Source organism: Arvicanthis niloticus, chromosome X (assembly GCF_011762505.2).
Source record: "Arvicanthis niloticus isolate mArvNil1 chromosome X, mArvNil1.pat.X, whole genome shotgun sequence".
NCBI classification, from domain to species: domain Eukaryota; kingdom Metazoa; phylum Chordata; class Mammalia; order Rodentia; family Muridae; genus Arvicanthis; species Arvicanthis niloticus.
The window spans coordinates 47,832,561-47,845,812 of NC_047679.1; the positions used below are offsets into that span (position 1 = coordinate 47,832,561).

General features: G+C 50.9%; 1 protein-coding gene across 1 annotated transcript; it reads left to right on the forward strand.

Moving 5' to 3' along the window:
* Window positions 1–844: 844 nt before the first annotated feature.
* Window positions 845–12,516, forward strand: Arx (aristaless related homeobox). Its single transcript, XM_034486045.2, has 5 exons — window positions 845–1,238; window positions 2,836–3,724; window positions 6,195–6,240; window positions 8,885–9,213; window positions 11,358–12,516. Exons 1-5 carry the CDS (start codon window positions 1,043–1,045, stop codon window positions 11,596–11,598), a joined length of 1,701 nt encoding a protein of 566 aa, XP_034341936.1. The 5' UTR covers window positions 845–1,042; the 3' UTR covers window positions 11,599–12,516.
* Window positions 12,517–13,252: the final 736 nt, after the last annotated feature.

The following is a 13,252-nucleotide window of genomic DNA, read 5'->3' on the forward strand; positions in this document are numbered from 1 at the left end:
TCTCTGCTCTGGGCAGTTTGGTTTCTCTCTCTCTCTCTCTCTCTCTCTCTCTCTCTCTCTCTCTCTCTCTCTCTCTCTCTCTCCCCCCCCCCCCCCCCCCCGTCCCTTTCACCTCTCTGGATACTCCAGGGAAGACCCTGCCTTTAGCAGATCTCTGTGTATAAGGGCCTTTCCCCCGTTCCAGAGTTAAAAACGGAGACAGAATGTTGGGAGCTGATATTAACAAGAGAGCAACAGATAGGTTCTGGATAGACAAATAGCTCTAGGCTCTGAGCCACAAGAGAAAAGCAAACGCTCAGAGAGCAGATGGTTCCCCCTGGCACGTCGGAGGTCCATGGGTCCTAGAGAGGATGGCGACTGAACAGTGCTGAGGTCAAGACTCTGTCCAAGGAGGACAAAGTCCGCATTGAAAAGCGCCAGGTAGATCTCAACTTGAGTCTTACAGCTTCGTCTCCAGGGAGCTAGGTCCTCTGGATAGTGGAAGGGGCGCCCGAAGTCCAAGTGGCACTCACAAGCCTAGCACCCAAATGAATTACAACTAAGAGTAACCCTAAGGACAAGAAGGAGCGACAAGAAAACGATAGCAAACTTTAAAAGCTGTTAGTTTAAAAGGGGAGAAAGAGAAAGAAAGAAAAGGAAATTTGGCTCCGGTGCGTGCCAGCTGCTAGTCCCCTGCCCCCACACTCGCTGGCCCCTCCAGAATCCAGTTCGCGCTTTGTGCTTTGCCGGTAGGCCTACGCAGCCCGGCCTCTGTCGAGAGCCAATCAGAGAGCGCCTCTCAGCACGTGGAGCAGAGAGACACCAGAGCTCGCGCCCGCCGCTCACTACACTTGTTACCGCTTGTCCTGAGCGCGGAGAGGACAAGCTCCGGCTGAGGTCAGGGTGGGAGCCCGCAACCGAGGGGACAGAAAGGAACAAAGATCGCAGTAATACCTGTTATAATCAGCTATCCAACCCATCCCCAACACACACTCTTTCATCCTACTCGCCAGGAGAGGCAGGCAGAAGTCCGCTCTCTGAGCCCGTGGAAAAAGCTCCAGCCATGAGCAATCAGTACCAGGAAGAGGGCTGCTCTGAGAGGCCCGAGTGCAAGAGTAAATCTCCAACTTTGCTCTCCTCCTACTGCATCGACAGCATCCTGGGCCGGAGAAGCCCATGCAAAATGAGGCTTCTGGGAGCCGCGCAGAGCTTGCCTGCCCCGCTGGCCAGCCGCGCTGACCAGGAAAAAGCCATGCAAGGTAAGGTTGTGCCGGACAGGCACATGCAAAAGGACATTGGGCATTGATTTGAATGTTTGAAACTGGGGACCAGGGATCTGAGACTTGTCAAGCTGGAGACACAGGAAAGAGAAGGGAGAACTCTACGGCCTGGGGCCTTAGAGAGAGGGACCGTCTCTACCTCTCTTTCCAGAAAAAGCAGGGGCCCAGCTTCACTTGGGGGGTGGGACTCTTAGATACTTAGATGCGATTAAAAGTCCCTTTTGGTGCCCTTGGGTGTGCCCCAAATAGCGCTGAAACAGCAGATGCTCTTAAATCCTTAAAAAGCAGCTACTTCAAGTACCCCAAAAGCTAAGCAATGGTGGTGGTGTCTTCAGGCAAGGTGAACTTTGGCCTTTCTCCTTGGGAAGATCTCTTTATATTCAGTGTTTTGCGTTTCCTTTTAGTTTTTAATCGTAGATTATTGGTGACCTTTTAAATGCAAGTGTTGCAGAAAACATTACCCCAGGGTTCTCCAGACAGCAACTTACTGTATTTGAAATTCGTGAAATGCATAGCTTCTGGGCGCTACTTTTCTCTACTGTGTTAATTTTTTAAAGAGTTGAGATATCTAAAGTGTTTTATTTTCTGAAATTAAAAAATCCAAAACAAGTGTCATTTGGTCCTCTGAACTAATACTCAAGTCTCCCCTTGAGCTGGATGCAGAAGGGTTGCAGGCAAAGAAGTGTTGGTGTCTTTTCAACCCTGAAACCAGTGATCCAGCAGCAACACCATTTGGAAGATCGGAGGGAAAGGCTGAGAATGAGCCTTTCTAAAATAAAACTGACTTTTTCCCTTTTCTTTTTTTAGCCTGCAAGGGCACCTGTGCCAGGCGCTTCCTCCAAGGGAAGGAGCGGCCTGTGCCTGTTGAGCCCCACCCCTGTCCCCGCTCCAGACATTTCTTACCAAATTTTCTCCAGAATTGTTTTTCCTTTGCCATTTTGGGCTAGGGAACCCTGCCTCCTGCCGCTGTGGACTGTTGGGACATGGTGGGTACTCAGGGTCCTGAGACCCAGGCCGCTTCGCCCCGCAGAGGTCGCCCGCGGGGCAGCACCTCTCTTGCTACCCTGGGGCCCATGAGACAGAACAGCTGGCATAGGTCGAGCACGAAGTTTTCAGAGTAGTGGTGATTTTTAAAAAGTTGTTCGATTTTTTAAATTAGCCCCACCCTAAAATGGAGAGGAGGATAAAAGAGAAAGGAATGAAATAAGAAAGAGGGAAAGTAGAATCATGAAGGAAAAAACAGAAAGGCAAGTAAAGGCGAAAAAGATGAGGAAAAGGAGTGGAGAGAAAGTAGAAAGAGAAGAAAGTGGGGGGGGGGGCGAAAGGAGTAGTATGAGAAAGAAAACAGGAAATAAAGAGCAGAATAAGAAAGAAGAGAAGGGACGAAGGTAAAAGGCGGGACCGGGGCTCATGAGAGGAGAAAAAGAAAAAAGAAATCATGAAAAGTGAGCAAGGAAGGAGAGCTGAATCCGAGGCTAGGGGACACGGAGGCGGCAAAGCAGCCGGCTCCCAACAGCTGCGAGGCTGGGGAACAAACGGTCGGGCTAGCGCGCTGACCACTTTTCCTTGCCCGCAGGCTCCCCCAAGAGCAGCAGCGCCCCGTTTGAGGCTGAGCTGCACCTGCCACCCAAGCTGCGGCGCCTGTATGGCCCGGGCGGGGGCCGCCTCCTCCAGGGCGCAGCGGCGGCAGCAGCGGCGGCGGCAGCAGCGGCGGCCGCGGCAGCCACGGCCACCGGCACCGCAGGTCCCCGTGGAGAGGTTCCTCCACCGCCACCGCCAACTGCACGGCCAGGGGAGCGTCAGGACAGCGCAGGGGCCGTGGCCGCCGCCGCCGCCGCCGCCGCTGCCTGGGACACGCTCAAGATCAGCCAGGCACCGCAGGTGAGCATCAGTCGCAGCAAGTCGTACCGCGAGAACGGGGCGCCCTTCGTGCCACCGCCGCCCGCCCTGGATGAGCTGGGTGGCCCGGGGGGCGTCGCGCACCCGGAGGAGCGCCTCAGCTCGGCCAGCGGCCCCGGCAGTGCCCCGGCGGCGGGTGGTGGCACGGGCACCGAGGACGACGACGAGGAGCTGTTGGAAGATGAGGAAGATGAAGATGAGGAAGAGGAGCTGCTGGAGGACGACGAGGAGGAGCTGCTGGAGGATGATGCCCGCGCGCTGCTCAAAGAGCCCCGGCGCTGTTCTGTGGCCGCCACCGGCACAGTGGCCGCCGCCGCCGCTGCCGCTGCTGCCGCAGTGGCCACCGAGGGCGGGGAGCTGTCGCCTAAGGAAGAGCTGTTGCTGCACCCGGAGGACGCCGAGGGCAAGGATGGTGAGGACAGCGTGTGCCTGTCCGCCGGCAGCGACTCGGAGGAGGGGCTGCTGAAGCGCAAACAGAGGCGCTACCGCACCACCTTCACCAGTTACCAGCTGGAGGAACTGGAGCGGGCTTTCCAGAAGACTCATTACCCTGACGTCTTCACCAGGTATGTTGCTGGGGCTGAATGGCCTAGGAGGGTGGAATAGAGGGGGTTCCCCAGAGTCGGGGAACCTCTCTTTGCTCCTGGAAGCTGCCCAGGGGACGCCTGGCCAAATGTGATCCTTTGGCTCCCCAATACTTACACACACACACACTTGGGCTTTAAGTTTCTGTTGGTGTGGTTTCTTTCTGTCTGTTCCGAAAACTTTAATGTTTCCAAATGACAAGTTTTAGAGCCAAACGGCCTCTCCAAAGAGCACCAAAGCAGCCACATTGAACGCTCACACACGGACTGCTGTTCCCAGGGTTGAGGCTCGGGCCAGATCCTGGCCAGGCACAGGAAACACTGCCCGAGAGCAGGCGCTATTTTTGACCCGTGTACTGTGTACACTGTCCACCCCCGCCCGGTGGCCCAAGAGTCTAGTGGGTATCAGTTACGCTGTTCTCAGGAAAACTGGAGCCCTTGCCTTCAGAGAAGACCTTTAAAAAGATCCGAGTTTTTGTCACTTGGGGACTCCTGAAATAACTGAAGAAGTCAGAACTAAGCAGTGTTTACTGTTTGTACACCAGAAAGGCATCAGCCAGACTCTTCCTCTGTGTCTCTGTCCCCATCCCCATGCCCCCACCTAACATGACTTTACTGGAAACGGGTTGTTGGGATGGACCATGATTTCTGGAAACGTGGCAGACAGTAAATCAAGCAGCTGAGGTGGGGGTGGGGGCAAGATTTTGTCTCTGCACTTCTCTGAGAAACTTGGACCGGTGGGATAGCGGTGCCTCGGAGCCCCTGCTTATTCAGCCGACTCAGGGGTAAGAGCAGGCTTGGAGCCTTTCCCACCCATAGGCCAAGATTTTGGCTAGGACTAGGAGCCAGGGTTAGGGGCAAATGAGAGAAGAAAGAGACAGGCCTCCCAGTGAGAACGGAGAATGAGACCTGTGAGTGCCAGGCTCGCGGGCTCCTTAAGCCCGGCAGCTCCTCCTTCGCAGGAGACGTGTGCAGCTTTTCAATGTGCATTTTCGAGGGGGGGGGGAATGCCTGTCCTTTTGAAGCAGAGAAATCTCTGCTTAGGACTCAAGGCCTGAGCCAACTCCAAAACATAGTTGGTCTGGCAGTTGCCAGACTCGTAGCCAGAAGCAACCAAAAAGTAAATTTGACGCACTGAAACGTGGTCCTCCACGGGGTCACTGAGTCTTTGAAGACGGAAATAAAACTCAAAGTCAGCGTGTGCTAACAAGTAGCTAACGGGACCATCGGCTTTTATCTTATTTTATTTCTGCGTTTATCAGACATGTGTACTTAAAAAGAAGGAAAGGAGACAGTGTCGCTTAGCATCCAAGTCTGCCCTTTTTAGCATGTGGAGGAGACCAAAGTACAAAACCTGAGCAACTTCTCTTCACTGCCCCAACCCCATTTCTTTCCAGCTCAGCAGGCCTAGCTAGAGTTTGAGATTTGCTGGTGCTCTCTGCAAAGGGGAGGGGTGGGAAGAGTGTTCAGAGGAAGATGCTTAGTAAACTGATTCTTTTCTTGATGCTGAAGAAGTTTCAGGTGCCCTGGTCCGGCGGGCAGCACAGACCCAGGCCCTAGGCTTAAGCAGCCCTGCTCTTTCATATTGGGGAGCAGAGAGCCAATTATTCTCGGCGCGCTCATATTTTCGGTAAACAGGTCGTAAGCCGTTTTACAGCATCTTAATGGTTTCCTATTTGCCTTAATTGTCGCAGTAATAACTGCAATAACGGGGTAGGGTTTCAGCTAAATTGACTTCCCCTGAGATGGGCAGGGTTTGTAGTGGGCACTGGAGTCAGGAGGTGCGCAGAATTTTGTTTAATCGAAAAATTACCCCACTGAACTCTTAACAAGCTTAACATATCTCCAGAGGGTAATGGGTAGAGTGACCTAAGGGGTAAGGGAGGGTTGAGGGGGAGGGGGAGAGGAGGAAAGGCAAAGAGCTGCAAAGAGGGGTAGAAAGGGAGAGGTTGTTTTTTTGTTTTTTTTTTGTTTGTTTGTTTTTTTGTTTTTTTTTTTTTGTTTTTTTTTTGTTTTTTTTTTTTAGAAAGCAAAACAAAGCCAAGAGGGCAGAAAACAAAAATTGTAGTTCATTGCTGAACTCTTCTTCCATTTACTATTTGGATAAAACAGGGTAATGAGCACAGGGTGTGTGTGTGTGTGTGTGTGTGTGTGTGTGTCCCACCCTACTCTATCCTAAGAGAGATTGAGACAAAACTCATTTGTCTAAGTTTGAAGACTTATGGACTCAACCCCCATCACATTATATGATATAATATAATGTATGATATTTTGTATCTGTCACTGTGCTGGGTTTTCTTTCTGTTTTCAAATAGTAGGCATACTAGAGGCAAAGATCAGTCATACCCATGTACTTGGGGTATGGACTGGAAGAAGCTGTCGTGAAGGGGAAGATGACTGAGAGAGGGCTACTGGGGCCTAACTGACCTGCCTGGATGTTGTTTTCCTATAGGGAGGAGCTGGCCATGAGGCTGGACCTGACTGAGGCCCGAGTCCAGGTGAGCTCCAAAATGGGGAAGAGGAGGGCTAGGGTGGGTGGGGTAGGGGCGGAGGGCTGCCCTTCGAATAAAATGAAGAGAATCCAAATCTGAAAAGTAGACCCAAGCACTCACACACAAAAAGATACTTCAAACTAGAAAATAGGAGGGGAAGATTTCTGGGTCTGGTAGCTTAAAGTAGTTCAGGATCAAATGGGGCTTTTCTAGTCCCTGAGAGTGCAACTCAGCAGCCCCCTACCCCAACCTGGTACCCAAGGCCCCTATGGAAAACAATACACCAGCCGACTTCTCTGATTGAAATAATAGGATGGAGCATGGATTTGGTTGTTAGACAAATCCGCTCAGCTCCAAGCAGGTATTTGGCTGCGATTAAGTCTCCAATCGGGCTTCATAAAAGCCCACTTAGTGCTAGAACAAACAGGGCCATTTGAAGGCAAAATGCTGTTTGATTTCCCCTCCGCCCTGCACAAGGAGCTGGCTAATGCTATTTGATTTCCCATTTTTTATAGCAATGAGCCCACATTGATCTAATAGGGAGTGAGTGCAATGCTATTAAAGGTGTTTGCAGCCCCATACCAGAGTGCATTTCCGAACCCAGGCCTCATAACCAAAGAGACGATCAACACTGGGCAGCCCCGATGGCCAAGAGAAAACAGATGTCCTCGGGTTAGGAGCTGAGTGAATCACTTTACAGTCAAAATCAAGCGCTGATAAAGCACAATAAATTCCATATGGCTCATTTAATACACGACAGCTTCTTGCATTAGAGGCTAATGATGAGGCTTGTTCCCTCCTTTCTGTTGACACATTTCTCCATTGTCAAACAGAGATGTGACAGCAACTCCACATTTTCAGCTCAGGGGAACAAGTCGTGGGAAAGTTAAATAACTTTTTAAAAGAAGGAGAGCGCCCCCTCCCCTTCTCCTCTCCCCACTATTCACTGGAGAAGATGTAATTAAGTGAATATGAATTATCAGAGTCCTTTCGTTTACCTTTGGGGGCCTCAGAGGTATTAATTCAATAATGAGGAATTGCAGGGGACATCTTGATAATTGCAGTTGAGCCAGAGAGCCCAAGAGACGGAGGATCTCTCTTTAGAAAGGATTCCATGTTATTTAAGGCCCTTCTGCCTCCACTGCCCCCACTTCCCTTCCTTTATTCCTTTCCCTGTGATGGAAAAATGGTGGATATTCTTGTCTAGACAGATTGGATGTGAGAAAGCTACCCACCCAGTCTAATCTAACTACAGTCTAACTTTTTTAAGCCTTGGGTCTCAAAGCTAGAGCGTTTCTATAATACATACATGGCTTATATGAAGGCTGATGAATGTATGGGTCCCTTTCCGGAGAACCTTAAGTAAATTAACCAGTTTGGATTCTTGATTTTTTTTTTTCTTGCCCAAGATGACTGTATAGAAGTTCAACCAAGTTTAGCTGCTAGTACAATTCACTCCCAGCCAGCTTGGAAATTTGAAAAATGTTTTTGAATAATAATAAAAAATGTTCCTCTGTGATAACTCACATTGTATTTTAATATAATTCTGTATAACCCTAGTGTTCATTCTTAACTTTTAGACTCATGTGCAGTCACAAACTCAGCCCTAAAAATATTGATGCCTTCTGGGGAGAAGGAACATAGCTTCTGAGCTGTGGGAGTGATGAGCAGGTCACATAAAAATGATTTCATGCTCTTGGGGGATATTTTTAGATGACGGTGGCTGCCATGTTTCAGGTAAAGGTCTCTATTCAAAGTGCTTCTTATTAACAATTAGGAAAATACCTCAGGCTGGAAACCTCCTCCAAGCCCGGAACTACCTTATTTAAAGAACCAAGTGAAAGAACATTCCCCCGAGGGGGGGGGTGTTTGCTCTTAAATGGGGCAAACCCTGCCCTCTGATTTCCTGTGCTCAGGTGATCCTGCCTGATTCCTCCCAGTAGTCAGTGATGTGTCACACAAAGTCCCTGCAGAGAGCCTACTTTGGACCTCCTTTTTCATTTCATGGAGAACTAGCCCTCTAAAAATGCACTTTCTGGAAGCAAGTCTCTTCTTAATCTCAATCCTATCCAAACCCCAGACCCCAATACAGTGCATCTATGTGTTGAGTAGCTATTTTACGTTTACAAAGAATACATAGACAGCCTCCCTACTTTGCTTTTTAAGAGAGAGCAAACATTGCCCAGGCTGTTGGGTAAACCTGAAATATGTGAACATCTCTGAGTACGCAGAACAGACTCATGGTCCATGGCCTGATGCATGCCCATTCTCAATATTCATCATTGTGCATTTTTATTTGTTGCCTTACACTCATTCTCACTAGAGTCTTAGAACAGTTTCATTGGCCCCATTTTACAGATTAGAAAACTGAGGTCCAGAGAGGCTTAAGAGACCTTAAAGTGAAGTCTTGCAGTAAAGAAGGGTCAGCCCAGACCTGGCAACCTTAGTGAACCCATGTTTTAACTTTCCAGAGTCTTGGAAGCCTGGGCTAGATAGACCCCACGTTTAAGGGTTTGCTTGTTCAGTGGTTCTTGCTGAATTAAAATCTGAGCATCTTTTCACACAGAGGCTATAGAAGGAACAGTAGAAGGAGGGAGAGAAAGCTCTAAGCTAGAGCCAAGCCAACCGGGCCCCTCTCTTCATTTTGCAGGTGTGGTTCCAGAACCGTCGGGCCAAGTGGCGCAAGCGGGAGAAGGCTGGCGCGCAGACCCACCCCCCGGGGCTGCCCTTTCCCGGGCCGCTCTCAGCTACCCACCCGCTCAGCCCCTACCTGGACGCCAGCCCCTTTCCCCCGCATCACCCTGCGCTTGACTCGGCTTGGACCGCCGCCGCAGCAGCGGCTGCAGCAGCCTTCCCGAGCCTACCTCCGCCCCCGGGCTCTGCTAGCCTGCCGCCCAGCGGGGCGCCGCTGGGCCTGAGCACTTTCCTAGGAGCAGCGGTGTTCCGGCACCCGGCCTTCATCAGCCCAGCATTTGGCAGGTAACTACAGCCTTAAAAGGCTCTGTTTGTCTGTCAATCTGTCTGTCTCCTACACAAGCAGATGCTGAGGTCAGAGAGGAGGCAGGAGGGGGCTATACACATCTCAACCTCAGTGACTTTAAATCCAATAAAATGGCCTCTAACTTGTACTGAAAAGAAAAAGTAGGTCTTGAGGACAACGAGTTAGGAGTACGTAGGGAAGGGCAATTGACAGTAGCAACCGTGACAACCACAAGTGTTCATGAAAGTGTACAGAAAGTACGGCTTGAAGGTATCCCTCCGCCAGGGCTGTTTGAATGAACAGGTATAGGTACCGAGCTCGGAGGGCTTTAAAAGTCTTGTAAAAGTCCTTCTGCAAGCCGCAGAGCTTGGCAAGCAAGAGGGACACACTTGGGGTCCCCTACAGGAGCCCAGGAGCCAGAAGGCTCTTCAAGTGCACAGAACTATTTCTTCTTCCCCAGACTCTCTGTTCTTATCACTTATGACCCGATGCCAACAGTACCCCCATATGCGCAAACCCCGACCCCGACAGCGGCACAAGACAACGAAATAAAAGAGCCATCTCATTGTATATAACTCCCTTTCTTTAAGCGAACATTGAATGATGAAATAAAAAATCTGTATAATCACACAGACAAAGAAACAAAGGAGGGGAGTATTAAGTTGGAAAGTGCGGTGAAAATAAATCTGAATGCAGCTTCAATGATCTCTCTTTGAGAGAACAAAGAAATAATAGATCCATCCAACTGCGCAGCTACTTAACAAAAAAATTATCCTCAGGAAAATTGAAAGTACGACTTGAGGGAAAATTAATGTACCAAACTATGAAAATACCTAGCAAGTGCCTTTAAGTGCAGTTAAGTGGGGTGCCTCAGTTTACCTAATAAAACCAGGGAATGTTATGTCCCCTCCAGGTCACCCATTATCATTTCTTTCTGGAAACAAAATAAAGTCCTGTGTCTTCTAACTACTCCCCCCTCACCAACAAATGTCTATTAGTAAAACCAGGCGAACCCCCGCTGAAACACCGGAGATTCCTCAAGGTTGGGAGGAGGGGGGGGTGGCATGGTGAGTGAAGAGAAGGCAGGAGAGGAGGAGCTGGGGCTCCAAGAGCCCAGGTGGGCTCATTTCTAATTGAGGAAATTCTGAATTTCTCAATCCCGGGGGCGGGGCTGGGAGGCTGGAGCAGGAGTCCTTGGGGAGGTGGTTGGAAAAACATGCCAGGCCACAAAGGTGTAGATGAGGGGATGGGGAGCTCCGGCCTCAGCTGTGGGGGCGGGGAGGGGTGTTGCGGGGAAGGGATGAGAGCAATCTTCCCCCCCCCCCCCCCCCGCACAAGAGTAATCCCGGTGCCACCCGGAGGTGGTGGCACAGACACTGGCACGGGTCCCAGGATAAGGCAATGACTTGAGTGGTGCATGGGGCTCAGGACCCTGAGAACTATCTGGGGGAGGCATCTGGGGCTCAAAAAAGGAGGTGAGGAAAGGGTGTCTCTGTGCGGGGCTGAGGGGCGTCGGGAAGGTCCGAGCCGCCTGTGGAGCGGAAATCAACAGGCGGCCACCCGAGTACCCCTGCCCGGGGACTCTGGCAGTTTAGCCTCGTGAAGGAGGGTGCTCCGCCAGCGCTGGGGGACCAGAAGGCCAGCACTAGGGCAGCTTTTCCTGGGCTCACACTCAGAAGGAGCCCAGAGAGAGTGCGAAGTCTGCAGGGTGGGTCTTGGGGCAGTTTCTAGTCTACTTTCTGGACCCTCTTCCACCATTTGCTTTTTCCTTCTCTTCCACTCCCTCACCCCACTTCTTTCCATCCCGTTTGTCTCTCCACTGCCTTTCCACTTGCTCTTCTTCCAACAGCATCACTCCAGGAGCTGACCTCAGGACACAAGTTTTCGTAGCCAAAACCCCAGAATCCACCCCCTTGGGCCTTGTGATTTGGGCTGCAGGGCCCCTTGAGCTTTCTTTTCCTGGTGGGTTCTTTCCTCCAGCAAAGCCATCAGCCCACTTCACTTTCAACCCGAGCCCCAGCAGGGGCCGGACTCTACCAGCTGCTCCTCGCTGCCTGGGTGACAGGTGGCGGGACTCGCTGTCCCGGGAGCCGCGCTCCCCTCGCTCACGAGGCCGTGACCGCGCTGTTTGCTCTCCCCACAGGCTCTTTTCCACTATGGCCCCCCTGACCAGCGCGTCGACCGCGGCTGCGCTCCTGAGACAGCCCACACCCGCGGTGGAGGGCGCAGTGGCCTCGGGCGCGCTGGCCGACCCGGCCACCGCCGCCGCAGACAGACGTGCATCGAGCATAGCGGCGCTGAGGCTCAAGGCTAAGGAGCACGCCGCGCAGCTCACGCAGCTCAACATCCTGCCCGGCACCAGCACGGGGAAGGAGGTGTGCTAAAGGCTGCCCTCCGCCCTTGCGCCCCTAGGGCGCGCCCTGAAAGGTCACCTCACTCAGCACCACTCAAGACCAAATGGAAACAGAGGACCAGCTCACTCCCAAGACGGCACAGACAGAGCGCAGCCGCCTTCGCAGCAGCCTGGACGCGGACAAGGCAGCTCTTGGCGCTAAAGGACATGACACCTCTTCAGCTGGCTGTCCACCTGCCCTTGTCCCTGTCCCTGTTCCTATCCCTGCCACTGCCAATGTCACTCCAACTTAACCGTCCACTCTCCCGTTTTTACCTTAGTGAAAATAACCGGGAGGGTTTCTCCCCAATATGCCTAGTATTGAAGTTTTAAAAATTAAAAGCCCAACCTTCTCTTCCTCCGGATACCCCACTTAGCTTTTCTTTTGAATAGCATTTTGGCGCTCTAAGTTGATTTAAGCACGGCCCGGCTAGACAGACGCCAGGGCCAGGGAAGCGAATGCGAATCTGTAAGATAGCTAACAGTGCACTTAAAGGAAAGGGGCGTCTCGTTCTTGTTCTCTTCTTTATCATACACCAACCAAGGTTTTTATATCAAACCAAAGGGAAATACTCTGCTAGAATATGGACTGTTGAAGTCACCAAACTGTGATTATTGATTCTGTACATACCATTGTTATTAAAAAAAAAAAAAGAACAGAGCTTTGTATATTTGAAATGTTATAACGCAATTGCACTCAGCGTGGTATGGTAAAAGTTTGTCCTCTTGTAGATTCTTACTGTGTTGTAGATACGGTAGGGTTCCTAGACAAATATTTATGTACTCAAGCCCTTTATTTAACTTATTAACTGTAGAGGCTTCGGAAACCTTCAAGATAAAGGCAATGGTACAGTACTTTTGTGTAATGTGTAATTGTTATCACTTTTCCTTGCTATCTAGTGGAGAAGTGTCACGCTCAAAATAAAAAAAAATATATGTTTAACAAAAGGAAGTGTGAATGCTCTGTGGAGATCCTGAGGGGACAGTCCCCTCAGGACTTGTCCCACCCCCACGGGACCAAAGGCGAGCTCTGCTGCAGTGGCACCTCCTGAGTTTATATACACGTGCATCTTCCAGGCAGAAGCTCCTGGTTTGAAAGTGACCCCAAAAGGACAACCGCACTGGTGCTTGTAAAGAGCATCACAGGTCTGTCACAGTTGGAGCTGAGGATCCTGGGGCAGGAAGATTGGAGAGTGGGCTCCATGCTAGGTGGGTGTATAGTAGGTGTTGCTGAAAACCATGAAAAGAGAAATTTGAAGCAAGCGGAGTCTTGGTTGGAAGGCGAAGGAAGCTGTTCGTGGAAAGTGCCACGTAGCAAGGAAGTGCGCAGTCCAAGATGACAGGTAATGGCTGAGGCGCTGGCTTCTGAGGGGGCGGGCTCGGTGGAACCCTAGTAGGGCGGGGGGGAAGGAGGGAGTAGAGAATAGGAGAGAGAGAGAGAGAGAGAGAGAGAGAGAGAGAGAGAGAGAGAGAGAGAGAAAGGGAGAGAGAGAGAGAACACGCGGGAAGAGTGATGGAAAGGCAGCTACGGGTATTCGAGTGGCAGATCTTAACTCGACAAATGTCATTACATCACTTACGTAGACATTGGGAAATGTATACTTTTTTTTTTTTTTTTTTTTTTTTTTTTTTAAATCCAAACAGTT

What these genes read in the sequence shown, in the direction of transcription:
- Arx (XM_034486045.2), top strand. Translation starts at nt 1,043, where the DNA reads ATGAGCAATCAGTACCAGGAAGAGGGCTGCTCTGAGAGGCCCGAGTGC. An exon ending in CCAGGAAAAAGCCATGCAAG is followed by an intron (nt 1,239 to 2,835) that starts GTAAGGTTGTGC and finishes CCTTGCCCGCAG; the next exon opens with GCTCCCCCAAGAGCAGCAGC. An exon ending in TACCCTGACGTCTTCACCAG is followed by an intron (nt 3,725 to 6,194) that starts GTATGTTGCTGG and finishes GTTTTCCTATAG; the next exon opens with GGAGGAGCTGGCCATGAGGC.